The sequence below is a fragment of the Anser cygnoides genome, chromosome 10 (genome assembly GCF_040182565.1).
Source record: "Anser cygnoides isolate HZ-2024a breed goose chromosome 10, Taihu_goose_T2T_genome, whole genome shotgun sequence".
NCBI lineage: Eukaryota > Metazoa > Chordata > Aves > Anseriformes > Anatidae > Anser > Anser cygnoides.
This window is the reverse complement of record NC_089882.1, coordinates 12088488-12105809: the sequence shown is the minus strand read 5'-3', so window position 1 is coordinate 12105809 and position 17322 is coordinate 12088488. Positions and strand designations below refer to the sequence as shown.

The 17322-nt window shown below is 54.0% G+C and overlaps 2 protein-coding genes and 1 long non-coding RNA gene across 12 annotated transcripts in view; 2 read left to right on the top strand and 1 right to left on the bottom strand.

Moving 5' to 3' along the window:
• The window catches only part of PLXNB1 (plexin B1), a 76221-nt gene extending 71980 nt beyond the window's left edge, over positions 1-4241 (top strand). For all 6 annotated transcript variants that reach the window (XM_067002890.1, XM_067002891.1, XM_067002892.1 and 3 more), the window contains exon 38: positions 319-4241. In XM_067002890.1, coding sequence (XP_066858991.1) covers positions 319-423 — 105 coding nt within the window. In that variant the 3' untranslated portion in view covers positions 424-4241. The remainder of the gene's footprint in view (positions 1-318) is intronic.
• LOC136791582 (uncharacterized) lies at positions 3495-14363 on the bottom strand. 2 transcript variants are annotated; one of them, XR_010833852.1, is made up of 4 exons: positions 13484-14363; positions 10055-12693; positions 9335-9533; positions 3495-8577 (listed from the first exon to the last, which is right to left on the bottom strand). It is a non-coding gene; the product is annotated as an uncharacterized lncRNA (long non-coding RNA). The 2 variants fall into 2 exon arrangements; XR_010833851.1 differs by lacking the exon at positions 13484-14363 and adding an exon at positions 12909-13477.
• On the top strand, positions 5625-16977 carry LOC106045042 (SRSF protein kinase 3-like). 4 transcript variants are annotated; one of them, XM_067002895.1, is made up of 13 exons: positions 5628-5756; positions 5987-6073; positions 7933-7997; positions 8159-8267; positions 8380-8467; positions 10274-10364; positions 10565-10668; positions 12569-12731; positions 13822-13907; positions 14358-14465; positions 14920-14989; positions 15083-15175; positions 16446-16977. In XM_067002895.1, exons 3-13 carry the CDS (start codon positions 7952-7954, stop codon positions 16709-16711), a joined length of 1224 nt encoding a protein of 407 aa, XP_066858996.1. In that variant the 5' UTR covers positions 5628-5756; positions 5987-6073; positions 7933-7951; the 3' UTR covers positions 16712-16977. The 4 variants fall into 4 exon arrangements, with proteins under 4 accessions (XP_066858995.1, XP_066858996.1, XP_066858998.1 ...); XM_067002894.1 differs by lacking the exon at positions 5987-6073 and having other exon boundaries at positions 5625-5756; XM_067002897.1 differs by lacking the exons at positions 5628-5756; positions 5987-6073; positions 16446-16977 and adding an exon at positions 16222-16352 and having other exon boundaries at positions 7865-7997.
• The last annotated feature ends 345 nt before the right edge of the window (positions 16978-17322 follow it).

Here is a 17322-nt window from a genome sequence, read left to right as displayed (position 1 = left end):
TATATTCGCCTTTTTTAATTATGCTATCTAAATATTCTACTGTAAAGTAACTGCATTTTAAGATTCCTTTACTAAAGATAGAATTTTCAGGTACGAAGTTTAGCATTCTTCTTACACTATGAATTCTACATAGCATGTTAGGACAAATCTAGAATACTTACTTTGTGGTTAAGTTGTACTACAAACCCACTTCAGCATGCTGGATTTCAGCGAGGGGCTCTCCACGCTGCTCTGTGCCCTCGCCCGTGTGCGGGGCTGAGCTGCTTGGCAGCGCTGTGCGCTGGAGAAGGGCAGGCAGTGAGCTGTGTCTCGTTGCAGATCATCACAGCCTTGGAAGAAGACCCAACAGCACAGAAGATGCAGCTCGGATATAGGCTACAACAGATTGCAGCAGCTGTGGAGAATAAGGTCACGGATTTGTGACAGGCGCAGACAGACTGCTCTCCCCTGGCTGAACAGGGCCATGCTCGTCCTGGCTATGTGCAGGGCGTCCTGCTGCCGTTGGAACCAGACTCTCCAAGGAACCAGCGGGTGACACGAACGGGGATGGCCAAGGCAGTACGAAGTACAAGCGTCCTTGCATCTCAGAGAATATTTTTTTACAGTTTTTTTTTTTTCCTTTTTACGAGCAAAACAAACGAACTTCAGTTTTCCTCTGACGGAGTCTCAGGGGACCACACGGCTCCTTCCTACAGACGTTAGGTGAATGTGCCAAGCTTCCGAACGGCGCTGCCAAAGAGCCAGGTGGCAGCACCAAGCACCGTGTCTGCCGAGTCCTGGCCTTGCACGGGTGCCCTTGCCAGTGCCGGGGGAGGCTCCCTGGCTGCGGCCGCTCGTTTTACTGGGGATACGGGAAGCTTTCCCCTGGCTGACAGGAACACTGACCTCTGTCCCTGTATGGATTAGCGAGCGTTCCTGCAGTACCCCACCTGAGAAACTTCCTTGCAGCAGTGTTCCCACTGGTTCTGGACATTGGGTGTGGAAAGGAGAGGGCCTGATGGCGACGGCCTCCTGCTACCCAGCGTGTGTGACGCCTGCCGGGATGTAACGTGCTCGCCAGCGGGCACGCTCGCCCAGGAGCCCCCTGTAAATGGACACCACCCCCTCGCCCTTTCCCTCAGGACAAATTTAGCACGTGAGGAGCCGGCTGCCCGGCTCGCCTTGGTCTCCACTGACCCAGCTCTGGATCCGTCTTTCCTGGTTCCTTGTGGCCGGGGTCGCCCTGCTCTTCTGAAAAGCACAACAAATGCCTTGTGCCACTTCCCCTTCCTCTGGTGTCTGGCTGTTCTGCTGCTCTGAACTGGACTTGTAAATACCCTCAGAAAGATAATGTATTTAAATGCTAAAGGAGAATGTTTAATTTTGTGGCTTTGAGACAAAGCTTTTCTCGGAGAAGCATCTCTGTGCACTTCTACTGACAAACGTCTGTCAGCACTGGAGCGAAGTTTTCTCCACTGCTTTGTCTGCAGGGATAACTCGTAGACGTCTGCATTGTCGTAACAGCAGCTTGCTTTTCCTCGCAGCTCACTTTGAGGCGTAGCTGCGTGTTCTTCTCTTAGGCTCGCCTTACACCTCAGTTTCACCTCCCGAACTCTCCGGTGGTGGCACACAGAAGGGTCATCTGGGGAGCTGTGAACTCAAGGAAGCCGAGGAGCACAACCGTGTTGTTCCCGAAGGGCGTTGGGTGCCCTGCGAACAGGAGTGCCGCCTGCGAGCAAGGAGAGGCCGGAGCAGCGCACAGTCAGTCACCAGCCGTCCGGGCAGCCCCTCTGCTCCCTCCTGGAGAGCACTCGGGGGCGGTTCTCACCTTGTGGACAGAGCACTCTGCCCTTCTGTGAGTGAATTCCTATCTGAAAGGTTACCCTACTTCTTCTTGTCCCCTGCTGAGCCCAGGCCGATGTCCCGCGTGCCTGGGGCAGGCCAGCAGGTCTCACTCCTGTCACTCCCTGTAGACAGTGATCGTGCAGGCCAGGAGGGAGCAGAGCTAGAACAGGGCACGATCACATCCCTACCTCTCTACGTTGCGTATCGCAGCAGTTCCAGGCCTGTAGGATCAGTCCTATGGCTTCATGTGAGCACTGCGCAGTTGTGAGATTTCCTCTGAGCAATATAACGAGCACGTGTTGGCCTGTCTTCCTACAGACTCCCCTGCCACAAAGCCAGCTCCCTGCTGTGACCATCTCAGCAGCATTCCCGGGTACTCTGTGTGCCCAGAGTGCAGCCGCTGTCCCTGTGCCACCATCCTGCTGCGCTGGGTGGCGGGAAGGGGAGGCTGGAGTTTGCCTGCGTCTCTTCCCCCAGGAGGGCACCGCTTTGGGTCTGTCTCCTGCCTGACCGCCCTATTCCATGGAACTTGTGGGAGCTTAGCATCTCTGGAACTTGTGTCTCAACTAAATCTGATGAAATCAGCCCAAAAAAAGCTGGGTGGAGGAAAGGACTGGCAGATAGGAACAGGCAGATACAACGCACGTTCATAAAGCCCGTTCACTTAGGAACCATGAGAGGCAATTGCCTGGTTCAGGTCGATGAAGGAATGACATGACAGGCAGTGGCAGTGTAGCGCTGCCCCACTTTGGTGCTGACAGTGGACTTGCTGCTCTGGGCAGCGAGGCTGGGTTTGTGGCCTCCAACTCGCTGAGCATCTGCCGGGAGCCACAGGCATCTGCTGGACCTAAGGCTCTGCAGGCTGCTCGTGTCTGCTCCTATTTTTGCAGGATTTTCTCTCTGCTTTCCCAGAACAGGGCGGCACAGGGCTTGGTTCTGGATCTGCTTCACATCAGCAAAGGGAGGGGACTCGGCATCTCCTGGGGTCAGTGCCAGGCATCCAGCTCTCTTCTGCTCCCCTCCGGCAGCTCTCTGGGTCCTGCAGCGTCTCCTGCTCCGGTCAGGGTAAAACCACGCTGAGAGGGCAGCCTCTGCCCGCAGGGAGCTTTTGGGGGAGTCGAGCTCCACACCCTCTTTACTTCTCAGTAGCGCTCCCGGATGTCAGAGATGATTTACTTTGTGAAAATCTGCTTTCATCAGAGCAATAATCAGGACTTACAAACAGAGCTAAACACGGCTGATGTGTTCAACATCTCGAGCTCGTCCTTGCGTGGCCGGGCAGGAGGCAGTGCCCGGTGCAGGTGCGGTGAGGGCAGGGGGCTGGTGCCCACCTCTCCCCATCGCGGTGCCCTCAGCGTCCTCCATCCCCCCGGCCCCTCGCAGGGTGCTCAGGCACGGCTCCCCCTTCTCTCCGTCCGTTCTCCCCTCCTGTGGCAAAATCCATTCCTACAGCAGGGTTCTGTTGCATTGAGATTTGCACAAAACAGCTTTTTATTGTAAAACTCCCTACTGCGGGGAAGAGTTATTTATTTATTTCTCACAATCCTTCCACGTTTCTCCCAGTCTCCGCCTGGTCCCAGGAGCGGCCAGCCGGGCACCCCCGACGGAAGGAGCGAGTGCTGCGAGGGAAGTCAGCGCTCCCTTCGCAGTGTCAGAAAGGTGATCTTGAATGTTTTGTACTGCGGTCAGAGAAAGAAACTTGCTTTTTCCGTGGTCTGGATGAGAGGCTGAGAGCTGATCAGTATTACAAGTATCCGTTAGTGCGTCGAATGTCTCCCGCTGGCGCAGCTGAGGGCCGCGGGCAAGCACACCACGTAGATGTGAGAGCACTGCTTTCGTCTGCTCAGTGGCACGTTTAGGCTGTACCTGGGAGCTTTTTTATCGCGAAACGATGGCTACTTTCTTTTTCCTGAAAATAAAAGGGTTCTTGGATCCCGCTGCTTCGGTGGAATGCCATTTCTTTTTCAGGGTGTGCCCCAGTCGCAGCGAGACGCTGCTTTTTTGGTGCCTTTCTTGTCAGGACGATCGTTTTGGTTTCCTGAACACCCGGTTTGCTCTCATAGCTCTTCTCCTGGTCCTCTGTCCTGGTGACTCTGCCCTCTCCCAGCCGTGTGACGTGGTGTCCGTCTCTGTTACGGTATGGCCTGACCTGCATTTATACCCTGCCACACCTTGAGCTCTGCTCAGAGCACCCGAGGTACTGTCTTTCTCAAATTGGAATTAATAATTAATATAAAAAGCTTGAAAAAAATCTGAATTTTGTTACATAGTGTAATAACTGTTTGTAGATACTGTTCTGAGATGTAGGAATCTATGGGTGATATAAAAGGTTTTGTCTGTAAATAATCAGTTTAGAGTCCAAATGATTTTAATAAAGAGAATTCTTACACAATAATTCAATAAATTTTAATATACAACCTGCGTGTCCCGCTTGTGTTGCACGACGACGCAGCTGCCCCGAATGTGTTCGCCTTTTGGGGTGTGAGAGGGAGCAAATCCCTTGGGGGAATGGCTGGCTGCTTTCCTAGGGTGGGTGGGGGTGATGCTGCCTGAGATGTGCTCCGTGCTCCTCGCTGATGGCAGAAACCACCGCTCCTCAACTAGGTGAACAACTTTTAATGTGTCAGCAAATTGCACAGCTCTTCCCAGCCTCCTAAAGCTGGCCCCAGGGCCATCTGTGCTTCCTCCCCCCTTCCTTTATTAGCAGAGTTTTAGATACAGTCGTCTTCTTCTGTGTATGTGTGTGTATGTGTGTGTATATATATATATATATATATATATACATATATATGTATATATATATATATACACTGCCACTACACTGTAGTCCCTCCTTCACCTATATGTGTGTTCTTGCTGACCTTTTATAGGGGTTACAGATCTTGCTCCCTCGCTGCTGCCCCAGTCCCGGCTCTCAGCACCGAGCCCCGCTGCTGTCTCTGCCCCTCCGGTGGTATTTTTAGTGCTGGGGGCGGCAGGTGAGGGGCACAGGCAGGGGGAGAAGCGAGGCCCTGGCTCCTGGTTTGGCAGCGGGGCAGGATTAACCCCTTGCTCCGGGGCTGGCTCTCTGCAGGCTCAGCCGGGAAACCTGAGCTGCACAGCACAAGGGCCCCAGCCGGGGGACGGCCAGGGCTGCCAAGCTCTGCTGCAGGTGGCCGAGGGGAAACAGCGAAGTGGTTTCACTGCGGGCGGCCGTTCCTCGGTGCTGCAAGGCTGCTGGGGTACCCAGCGAGGCTGCTGCCATCGTGGCCGCTCTGCATCCCGCAGCCCCTTCCCATCCCTTCCGCTGGGAGAAGCTGCTCCTGCACCAAAGCCCTCGTGCAGCCTCTGTGCATCTGCGGAGAGCTGCGCTGCCTTGCTGGCACCGGTGCCGTGTCCTTGTCCCCCAGCCTGGAGCTGGAGAGGGGAGTGTGTCCCCTCTGCCGAGCAGGGGCAGGAGGTGGTGCTGCAGCCACGAGGAGCAGTGGGAACCACCAGGCAGCCTCGTGCTTTCCGGGTGCAGGAGCTGAGGAGCAGAGGGGGAAGACTTTCCCGTTTCCATCTCGGCAGAGCTGTGAATTTCCCTCTATAAATAGTTGCTGCGGAGACCGCGGAGCCGCAGCAGGCTGGTGGACCTGCTGCCAGGGTGGCCGAGGCAGGGGGCTGCGCAGACAGGTGCAGCAGTAAAGCAAACCCACCGCAGCTGTCCTGGGTCTCCTGCTACCCTGCAGCCAAGGTTGTTCCCAGAAACGGTGCTGAGATCCGATACCCTGCCCCGCTCCTCAGCACGTCCATCCCGCGATGCAGAAGGGCTTGGTCTGCTCAAGGACACCCCTCCCGGGCAGCGCAGACTAAAAGGAAAGCAGCACCAGGTGGTATCTCACTTTCGGGAGCTCCAGCACGAGCCAGATGACGAGCGGGGCAGCGTGCCCGGCCTCCTGAGCTGCCGCACGGTAAGTCTGAGGGCAGTGGGGCTGAGCCCCGCGCGCCGATGGGGCTGCTTTTGTGCTGCATGTCGCGATTTGCGCTGCGTGTCACGACTCATGGGGATGCTGCACTCAGCCGGGGCTTGCCAGGCCTGTACTTGTGCAGAAGATGGAGGCGAGTATTGCTGGACTCCGCAGCTTCAGGCGCTGCGATGCGTGGTGAGCAGCGGGGCAGCTCCTTGCACCCCTCCCTGCAGGTGGAGCTGTGCAGGCGGGGGCGAAGCACCACCGCTCCTTGCCCGTCGTAGCTACCGTGGAGCCGGTGGGAGCAGCACATTTTCAGGGTGAGTTCTCTGACCTGCTCCAGGCCTGCAGGAACCCGGGGGTTCTGCGTGACGTAGCTCTTAATGACAAAAGCAAAACTCCTATTAGCATAAAAATCCACCTAGGGTAGATGCTGCTGAGCTCTCATCCCCACGCGTTCTTGAATTGTTCCTCTGGTAGGTGGATGTTAAGTGACATAAGAAATAAAATCTTTAGGGCTGTTGCCCAGCTCTCAGATCGATGTCCGCAGTCCTAATGATGTGCCAAAACCTTGGAAGATGCGAATTGAGAGGTCTCAGGTACACCTGGTGGTGCAGGGGCTTGCAGGGTTACTGCTAGGCTGTCTCTGTGCACATATGAGGACAGTTCTGGTCTCACCTCTGTTGCACAGCTAGAACTCTGGTAAATATTTGACAAAGACAGTGGCTATACGGACATGTGGTGTCCTGCAGATTTGTGCCTAAAGGAGGCTGACTCAGAGCACGTGTAAATGCTGAATCTGAGGTGTAATGGAGCTGGAGGCATTCTGAGTTCCTTGCGCACTGCTCCATGGGCTAGGGTAAATGGAGCGGTAGCAGCTCTGGCAGTTCTGGGTATCCCTGACCACACGAGCAGCCTTCAGCCCAGCCTGAGCCTTAATTAGAAATGTGCTGGGAGCTCGCTTGGTGCCCAAAGGCAGGCAATAGCTCCGTTGCTGTACTGGGGTAGGGTTGTCAGCATATGGAAAGAAATTCTAGTCTTTTGAGGAAGTCGTGCTTCTGTTCCAGCACCTGGAAGATGTTACTGTCCCAGGGCAGCTCCCAGTCGTGGCTGCTGCCATGAGGCATGTGACAGGGCATGCACCAGCGCTGCCAGCCCATTGGGCCTGTTTCTGAAATTCCTCCGGTGCAGACAAGCTCTGAGCTTTGGCAACCTGATTCTGAAGGATTTAAAGGTCGATATTTCTACCCCCGCTAATGGTCTACTTGGGTTATTATCACCTGTCACAAGCTCTGGCAACGCGTGTTCATGTGAAGCTTACAGCAAGTGACATTTCTGAATTATGAAACGCTGGGTTGGGAGCACCCAGCCCGTGGCAGTGTAAATCCACATTTCCATTAGCAACGCGGGGCTTGGGGGTGCTATTTCAGGTGACCAGTGCTGAAGCCAATTCCACACCGGTGCTGCGGGGCGGGGGGAACAGCAGTTGCATCTGTCTGTCTGCGCTGCCTGTGTTTGTACCTTTTGCTGTCATAGAAACGCCGGGGAACAGCCTCTCCCCTCCGCTATGGCCTCTCTGTAGGGGGTCACGGGATGGTCAGTGATAAATCCCTGCTCTGGCCCCGGGCTGCAGACAGATGTGCAGGGCAGCTTCTGAAACGCAGGCTCTGCTTAGCACCAACCTGGGATGCGAAGTTCCTCCTGCAAGCGAAAGCCCCGAGATGGGGCACGTATGGACGCTGGCTTTCTGCGCAGGCTGGTGTCACAGCCACGGAGGGGCCCCGCAGTCCCCCCAAGCCACTGGGAATCCACACGGGGCACAGGGAAACCTCAGATTCCCACCTGAGAGCCAGGAAACCTCAGATTCCCACCTGAGAGCCAGGAGTCCATCCCTGTCCAGCCTCAGCCTGCCAGCTTTCCTCCCCTGAACTCCTAAAATAATCCAAAAATAATCCCTACCTCGCTGAAGCTCCCAAAATGTTCCCAACAGCCCAGTTCCAGGTTTGGATGAGGCAGATGGAAACGGGGAGAGCAGGGCTAGAAGAGCGAACGGGAGGTGTGCAGATCAACGTGTGCAGCTGCCCTGCCTCTAACGCTCTTTAAAGGACTAACCTGCAGGAGGTCGCACCGCCGGTGCCGCACGGCCTGGTTCCCCACCGCCTCTGTCCCCTCTTGCCAGGACCTGCCGGGACGGCGCCATGGAGGTGCGGGTGCAGGAGGAGGTGCCGGCGGCGCAGCGCACAGGTCAGTCCTCGCACCGCAGCCGACATCGTGCCGGGCTCTTCACGGGTCACAGGGACCCGTCTGTCCGTCTGTCCCTCTGGGAGGACGCTGTCCTCAGCTGCCCTTTCAGTCTGAGGGCGTTTAAGGCTATCAGTAATGGCTCCTGGCCGCGTTCCCCACAGGAGGCCACCACCCGGTGCGGGAAGGAGAGGTGTTCAACATGCGATACCAGGCTCTGCGCGAGCTGGGCTGCGGGGCCTTTGCCACCGTCTGGCTGTGCCAGGACACGAGGTGAGGGGCTGGCTGCCGTCTGGGGAGGGACGGCCACTCTCCTGGGCAGGGCTTGTCCCTTTCGCAGGCCACCCTGGCGTGCACTGCCTTACAGACATGGTTCGTTTTGTAGGAAGAAGAAGAACGTAGCTGTGAAGGTCCTGAAGAGCAGGGAGGGCTTTGCTGAGGCTGCCCAGGACGAGGTCTCTCTCCTCCGATGCGTATGTAATATCCACAGGCTCTGTGCTTTGCTCCGTGGGGATGGCCGCTGAGTTCAGAGTATCAGCCTCATCGTCCCTTCTGCTTCCAAGTCTCAGCCTAAGGAGCTGGGCTGGGGAATGGAAAAAGACATTAGATAATTCATTAAGTCACACTGGCTCTGAAACAGGCACCTTCTTCTTCCTCCTGCTTGGACAGGTGGCTGTGTCTCACCCCGCCGGCCCATTTCTTTCAGCTGAGACCAAAATCCAGTAAACAGCAGGAACCCAGAGAAATACAGGGTGGAAAAAAAAACACACACAGAAAGGTGGTAATGGTGTTCTTAGGCAGCGATGAGAATGTTTCCACCGTATTTGTGTGCTTCCTAGCTCAGAGGGCATTGCTTTATCACAAAAAAAATACTGAAGTAAAAGGAAATATCCAGGAAAAAAATGCAGGATGCAGCAAACATATAATAAACCTCTCAACTCGGAAAGCTTCCTTCTGCCTTTGCTAATGGATGTAGTAATTAGGTGCATGCATCTGAGTCCCAGCTAGTTGCCTTTGAAGATGGCTTGACCTGCTAGTTCTAGAAAGCTCGTTACAATTCTTGGAGTTTACTTAAATGCGAAGTTACATCAGCTTTATGTGAACAGAAGCTATTACATTTTGCCTTTCAAATTACTCCGAGGCCTTTCTCCAGCAGGTTTTGAAAAGGTTTGTTTTGTACCTGTAAATCTGCAGGCCCTCTCCAAAGGGATATGAGCCAGACTTGGTGATGCAAGAGGAAGTACAAAGTGGCACTAATTGAATGTAATCAAAGGGGTGCTTTTCTACACATCAGCACAATACTGTGTATAGACCGAGCCTTACCCTTGATTTCTTATTACCTCTCTCCAAAAGACACGCCTTCCATTCACCAGAACGTAGCTGGTTCCCAGGGCCACCTCCACCAGCACAGGGGTCCGTGCCCGCAGCGCTGCCAGAAGAGGCGGTCCGGTCCCCCTGCCTTCCACACACCTCCTGGTGCTGGTGCAAACGGATCCAGCAGCTGCACAAAAACCAAACCCTGATCGCCCATGGTTACAGCTGTGTCAAAAAGAAAAACGGAATATATTTATATCTGAATTCATTGTATGTTTGTATTAAATATATATACACACATACACACACAGGATTCATTGCTGTAGCTGGATCAGCGCTCTGTGGGAGCAGCCTCATGCCACAGCGTGCCCTCCTTTCCTGTGAGCCCATGTGGGCTTCAGCACCTGGAGCGCTCTGTGACAAGAACTGCCACCAATTATCCGCGTACTGTGTGAAGAAACATCTCCTCTGGCTTGTTTCTGACCCTCCCAAGGGCTAGGTGTATGTAATGGCTCCTGGTTCTTGTACAAAAGATGTGTTCACCCCTTCGCCCGTGACTCAGTATCAGAGATCTCGGCTGTACTTGCCCATAGCCAACCCTTTTTTGGCCCAAAGAGGCCCAATTCACTGGGCTGTTCCAGATGTGGAAGCTGCTCTGCACCCTGGTAGAACAACTAGCCTTCAGCTGGCCAACCACAAGCACAATGCTTTGAATTATTCAGATGCTGAGAGGGTGATGCTCCTACCTGGTCCAGGGGAAGACAACATACAGAAATCTGTTCTGTGGTAACAGACTCAGCTCGTGTGCTCGGAGCCTGGTTTGCTTGATACTGTTTTCACGGGGTTTCTCATGAAGTGTCAACCCCTGGAGGAGAGAGGCTGTAGAACAGGACAAAATGGGTGCAAGGTGTCCTTATTCACATATACGTCTCTAATTGCAGCTTTCTTGGAATTCTCCCCCTCAGGTGAGCAGCATGAAGAGGAAGGACCGGGCAGGAGAAAACATTGTCTGTTTGTTAGATGACTTCAGAATGATCGGAGAGAACGGCTTTCATATCCTTCTGCTGGGAGCGATGCTGGGTCAGCAAAGCTTGGGCTTGCGCTGGAGAGCCACAGGATGGTGTAAAACCAGGGCACGTGAAGGTGGCTGGAGGGGGGAGGTTGACTAAGGAGATATTTGGCTGCTCTGGTGAGGGGTAAAAGGCTGGTAGTAGCACCTTCTCTCTGCCGGTGAATCCATGACTCTCTCCCACATACGTGCTTGGTATTTGAGGCCCTGGGTCCTTCCCTGCGATGTCTGATGTGTAACTATGCAGCTCAGGGACTGCCTTTGCCTTTCGTGAAAAAATCTTTACAGCAGGTGAGAACTGAGCTCTGACTGGGTGAGGGCACCACGGGAGTGTTGGCTGGGCGACAAGTCATTGTCTTCATCCCGGGGTCATCTGCCATGAACTTCCCTATGACTGCATCAAAGGGACAACACAGAGTCAGTGCCCAAGGCATACAATTTAAAGGAAAACAGTAGCTACTTCTTTTGGGCCTGAGGAGAGAAAATGATAAATAAAATGCAGACTGGGAAGTCAACACAATCTCATTAATACAGGGCAGTGTGCCTTTCTGCCTGTGCCTGTAGTCTCATCGGGTGTGGAAAGGGGTCAGGACCGCTGATGTGAAGCGTCAGGAATCTGCAGACCTGCGTCAGGGGGTACTGAGATGGCAATTCATTGAATTTTCTAGCAGTTGAGCTGCTCGCAGGAGTAGCAGGGGACAAACAGCCTGCCACGGATACGTTTCTTGTTGACAAACCATGCATTTCTCTGTCCTCCTGCTACCCTGAGAAGTTCCCTCTGGTCTGCTGCCAGACTGACAGCACTCAGCCCAGCTTCCAGCCACGGGTAGCACCGATGGGTCCGGCAGGGCTCAGGGCTGCCCTCGGCTGTCTGCACAGTAATGTCCAAGGCAGTCTGCCTTGTCACGGATTCCTTCCCAGGGCTTTCCAAATTGCTGGTGCAGTTTTCTCAGAGGCAACGCTTCCTTCATCCCCTGTAAGGATGTGGCATGCTGATCAAACAGGCTGTGCAAGCTGAGTTTCTTATGTGTTGTCTGTGTAGCTAAGGATTGGGAAACCTGAGTGAGGTTTAAGAATAGTTAACATCACATTTTGCCTCCAATGCTGAGATTTGTCAGAAGTTTGCAGACTTGCCAAGATGAAGATTTGCTACCTTGATTCCTGTGCCCTTCTAGGGACAATGAGAAAAAAAAAAACCACTTCCTCCTCCATCATTTTTCTGGAATATCCACTTCTTCCTCTAAAGAGGTTCCACTAACACCTCAATAAGTTATATGAAAACGTAGTGGTGTTAATCAATGTGCTCCATTTCACAGCCAAGCCTTTTGCTGGATCCACTCCCTTATCTGCATAAATAGGAAAATCTCATTTCTTTTTTTCCCTTCAGATCCGTACTGGGGCAGTATTTACTTCTGATTCACTCCGGTTTAGCTATTTAAATCTTTCCCTGTGTTTCAGTTACCATTTAAGGTTGGTATTTCCCTGGGGCTGGTGTTCATCCCAGAATAGATTTTGATAATACAGAGAAGATTTGCCAGCCCTTTATGACTGACCGGAGTGTTTAGAAAAAGGCAACAAAGCTCCCCAGTAGCCTTTTCGCTGTTATTGACTTCTGATAGCGAGTGTTTCTCTTGCATGCCTTGTTTCTCTCTCCCTGTGACGGCCAGGCTCTCCCTGCTCCGCCGTGAGCTGTTCTTTCCCTACATGGCTCTCCTGCAGCACCCTTAATTCCTCTCTGCACTCACTCACTCGTCATCTCTCCCTCCTCCTGTCCGGGTTATGATTCACCTCCTTCTCTCTCCCTGCACGATGGGACTCCCTCCTGTGCCACGTCAAACTCCCTACAACCGACTCCCAGCTTACATTCCGATGATAATGCTGTGTTAACAGATTGGCACGGCGGGCCAAGGGCTTAACAGCCGCATAAACACAAGTGGCTTTTCAGGAGAAAATTCTGCTTTGTAGTTGCAAGGCCTCCTCCATCCTGTTTCCAGCTCTCTGGGCTCGCCCATCGTGCTGGCACTTGGGGACTCTCTGGCCCTGTCCCCAGGCTCCCTGTGCCAAGCACGCAGGGCCACCGAGCTGATGCTACCCCTCTTTAGGGTGCAACTGCAAGTTCATGCAGGGTGCTTGTACGTCCCTAGCTCCCTCCATCGTGCTGCTAACCTGAGGTGCTGTGATGCTCCCGCAGGTGCTGGCAGGGCTGCACTTCCTGCACAGGCGCTGCCGGATCATCCATGCAGACCTCAAACCCGAGAACGTGCTGCTGTGCGTCCGTGACAAAGGGCTCCAAAGGCTGCTCTCCGACGCTGCCGACTGTGGACAGAGAAAGGATTTGAGGTTGAAGGGAACAGGTGAGCTGCGGAAGTTTTCTACAAGAAAAGAGGCTTAAGAGGGTGTTGTCAGGGACAAAATGGAGAGGTGGGTGCAGATAGCTTAGGAAAAGCTCACAGCTCCTGCAACACCGGTACAAAACAGCACAGGCAGCTTAAATGGCTGAGAGGCCTCTCCTATCTTTGCTTACTACAAACCTCAGACCGAGTGGCTCCAGGTTACTCAAGGCACCCACAGAGAAGTGGTCTTGCCAGTAGGTGTGCGTGGGGAACGACGACAAATCACAGGTGCTCATCAATAACCTCACCACAACGCCGGAGCTGATTCTGTCAGAACGGGAACGTTCCCTCCTCTGGTATTTCCAGCCACCGAACGGATTGGTCTGATCAGAAAGCTGGATGACGCATCTACTCTTTATTTCCCATATTCCTGAGGTTTTTGGGAGACTTGTATACAGTCTAATCTTTGAGGCCTTCTGAAACATGATTTATTTTCAGAGAACGGAGTGAATATAGAATAAAACATAGGGCCAGAGAGTTTCTCAAGAGATTTAGTCTCCCAGCAATGAGCCCCTTTGTATTTTCTCCCACAATGTTCTCCCACGAGCATTTCTCCCATGAGCATTTCTCCCATGATGTTGTCGTTTTGTCCCTCAAACCCTGGAGCAATTAGGGAATGCCAAATTATTGAGAGAGTCTTTTGCTTGGAGCAGAAAGGCACAATGTTAGCCGGAGGCTGACAGCTCAGAGTAAAGCAGTAAAACAAAAATTACCCTTTTCCAGAGTCTTGTGAAAATGTCACCGTCACAGTGCTTGCCGAGCAGGCACCTTGCAGCAGGAGAGGTGCACGTGGTCCCACAACTCCTCTGAAAGCTGCTGTCCTCCCTAACATCCTCTTAGATTTTGACTGGATACCAGCCCTTCCTTTGTGTTTCCTCACAAATCAGAGGTGGCATTTTATCGGTGACGAAAAGGAGCCATCCGTCTAAAGCATTTTTGGACCTTTTAGGTTTAAAAACTTCAAAACTTCATACATGAATCCTCCACAGTAAATGATGAATAGCTGTTGGTTTGGAGAAAGACCTGTTTTCTCTCTGTCCTTTCCACCTAGGAGGTGATCCTGGCAATCAACTGGAAGATTCTGATTTAATGAGCATAGAAGTGAAAATTGCAGATCTGGGCAGCGCGTGCTGGACGGTGAGTCTGCTCCAAGTCCCGGTCCCATGCCAGCGCAGGATGCTCTGCACTTCTTTCCGTCACACTTTGTGTGTCAGTCCTTCCACAGCTGAGTAGTAACTTCAGGGAGTGCTGAAGTGATGCTCATTCCAGTGGGTGTTTTATTCAGCATTCCCAGCTCAGAGCTGGGCACTGTACTCCCAGAGACATCAGCTTTGGATCCTTCTTCAGCTTGCAGTTAGTCCGTACAACCACAAATTCAAAATCGTGTTCACTGTTGAATGCTGGGAGGTAAACTTACCACAGTGTAAGTGGGGCTGAGAACGGGTCTGATGTTTCCTGCACACATTTTAGTACACACATTCAGCTCTGCCCCCGAGATCCTCATTACTGCGCGGACAGCTTGTGACCACAAGCATCGCTGTTACTCATTTACGGATGCTAACCAAAGGGCGTTTGTTTCTATTTCAGTACAAGCCTTTTTCCAGGGAGATTCAGACGCAGCCGTACCGTGCCCTGGAAGTGCTGCTCGGATTAGACTACGGCACCCCTGCGGACATCTGGAGCACGGGCTGCCTGGTAGGGCTGGAGGCAACGCGTGCGTGCATGGAAGACGACTGACACTAACAGGCCAGGGCCAGCATGTCCTCAGCGCCCACCTCTGTGCTGCATGTGGAGCACGACTTCCTTGCTGTGGCTGAGTCAGAGAAGGAAAAACAGGCTGTCTGCACTCCTTCACTTTGGACTGAAAGTATGCTGCTGATATAATTCACTATAATTAGTTTACGCTTTGGGCAATTCGCACTCCATGTATGTTAGCTCATAGACTTGACTGGATCAGGCACAAACTGGTTTCCATCCTGATGGAGCTAAAGGAGCTGTTTCACAATGGCACAGGATAGATCAAAGCAGTGTGAGCCTTTCCGTGTATCAGTTCTGTGTGATAGGAAGGGAAATTGGCACCCGTACTGAGTTAACAAGGAAGAAAAACTCCCAGTCGGTCGGTGAATTAACAAGGCTACTCCATTTCTAGGCATTTGAAATGGCAACAGGGGAGTGTCTGTTTGATCCTCAACCCGGGAAATATTTCTCCAGAGATGATGGTAGGACTCCATCAGTTGTATTAATTTCATTGACAGAAGTGTCTCAATCTTTGTACATAGATGTGTTTGTCTTTTTTTTCTCCCTCCCTCCAGATCATGTTGCTCGTATTATTGAACTCCTGGGAAGAATCCCTCCCCGCATTGCTTTCTCCTGGAACAAGTCAACAAAGTTTTTCAGCAGGCCAGGTAAGAATCGGAGTAGGGAAGTTTACTCTAAAAATCACTGTGGATCTCTGGCACACTCCTACTCAGCTCACGCTGAAAACCACCTGAAGTGATGTTACACAACGCAGGCTACAAGCAGGGACAGAAAACTGAGGTGGAGATTTCATAAAGTGCAGTAACACTTCCTGCCCGGCCACCTTTGCAATCCAGGAGCATTCCAGTAATTAATGCAAATGCAAAAGCCTCAAAAATGGTCATGGCAAATGCCCAACAGGGAAAAGATTTCCATCCTTCCTCCTGTGGATCTGGAGAGCATGGAAATGAGGACAGGAAATAGCTACATGGCAGGAAAGCTGAAAAGAGTGCGTAACCGGCTGCATTTCACCCATTCACTGGCAGAGAACAATGATGATGAGGAGGAATGGGACACTCATATCCTTCCATCCTTCCACCATGGCTGCTATATTTAGCCTTCTGACCTAACTGTAACGTCTTTTCTGTTTTAATCTCTCCAATTCCTTTCCCTTTGACTCATTAAGCTTGAAATCCTTGTCTTTTGACTTCAAGGCATTGCATGACTCCATCCTTCTGCAATTTAGTCTGTCCTCCTCTTTCACGCTCACCAGCCATACAGCCCGTCTACCTACGACTCGTTCTGTGTTGCACACTAGCGCCAGGCTGCAGTTCACCACACACCTCCCCACTCGTTCAGATCCCCTGTTCACGTTTATTCCTTCTGCGGTGCTCGACATACGTGAATCAGAACCAGCCCTTGTTTTATATGCGCTCTCCGTGAGAACCAAACTGGCCTAACCGCACATGCCTAACCTGAACCACCGCATTTACACCACACACTCGCGGGGACAAGGATCGCTTCTTGGTCAGCAGTGGCACTCTTCTGGGCCTCACGCAGCCAGCAGGCACAAAGCAAATTAAACGTTAGTGTCTTGTGACTGTCTGAGGCGCTGCAGCGAGCCGATGCACGCGGGGTTGGACGGGCGCAGGGACTGCGCGGGGCTGCGCCATGACTGTTCTTGGAACGTTTTTCACTCCTGGTGTGTTCTCAGCTAAATACCCGAGAAGGGGGAGGCTCCAGACATTAGTTTGGGAAGATGATTTCTGAGAAACACCTGAGAGCCAAGTTTGCCAGCGGAAGTGCGGATGAAGCTGAGGCAGGAAGATTAGTGCAGAAGGGAGGGCTGCTTTGGCTGAACTGCGCGAGGCGAGGAGTTGCAGCCTGTTCCTCTGGCGAAGTGCGATTAAGGTGCCGCGCTCGTGATGTCTCTGACAGGCGCTCTCCTGCGGATCTCCAGGCTCTCCCCCTGCAGCCTCCACACCGTGCTGGTGGACAGGTACAAGTGGAGACAGCACGAGGCCGCCCCCTTGACCAGCTTCCTCCTGTCAGCGCTGCGGTACGCCCCCGAGCACCGCGCCACGGCCGCGCAGTGCCTGCAGCACGCCTGGCTCCGCTCCCCGCCAGCGGCCCCGGGCGGCCTCCCCCCGGCCCCGGGCCGCCCTGCCCCGCTGCGGCAGCCGCTCGGGAGCCCCCCGAGGTGAAGGGGCCGGGCCCGGGCTCGCTGCCGCGGCGGGGCGGCCCCGGGCGCTGCGCACAAGATGGCGGCTGCCGGCGGCGGCCGGGCTGCGGGGCCCTCCCGCGGCCATTTCGTGCCCCGGGGGCTGGAGTTGGGCGGGGGGGGGGGGGGGGAAGGCGGCGGGGCCGCACCGGGAGGCGCCGCGGGGTGACGGCTCCGTGCCCCCGGCGGGGCTGTGAGACTTGTGTAAAAAGCCAACGGCGCAGCGGGCATTAAAGGGGTGTTCCGACCGAGTTCTCGTCCCTCGCGTCGCTTCTTCGGCCGGGAGCCTGAGGGGGGCTGCGGGGGGCGCTCTGAGGGGGCGTTTATTGATTACAACCCGCAGGTTGCAGCGGGCGGGGCCCCGCCGCCTCCTCCTGAGGGGCCTCCCGCCGCGGGCAGCGCCCTTTGTGCGGGGCCGCAGCCCCCGAGGCTCCCCCCTTCCCCTCGGGAGGGCCGCTCCGGGGGCGCCGTGCGACGGAGGCGGCCCCCTGAGGCCCGCGGCCGGGGGCGGGCTCTCCCCTGACAGGACCCCGCCGCCCCCTCCCCCCGCGGCGCGGACGTGCCGAGCGGCAGGCCCCGCGCCCGCCGCAGCGC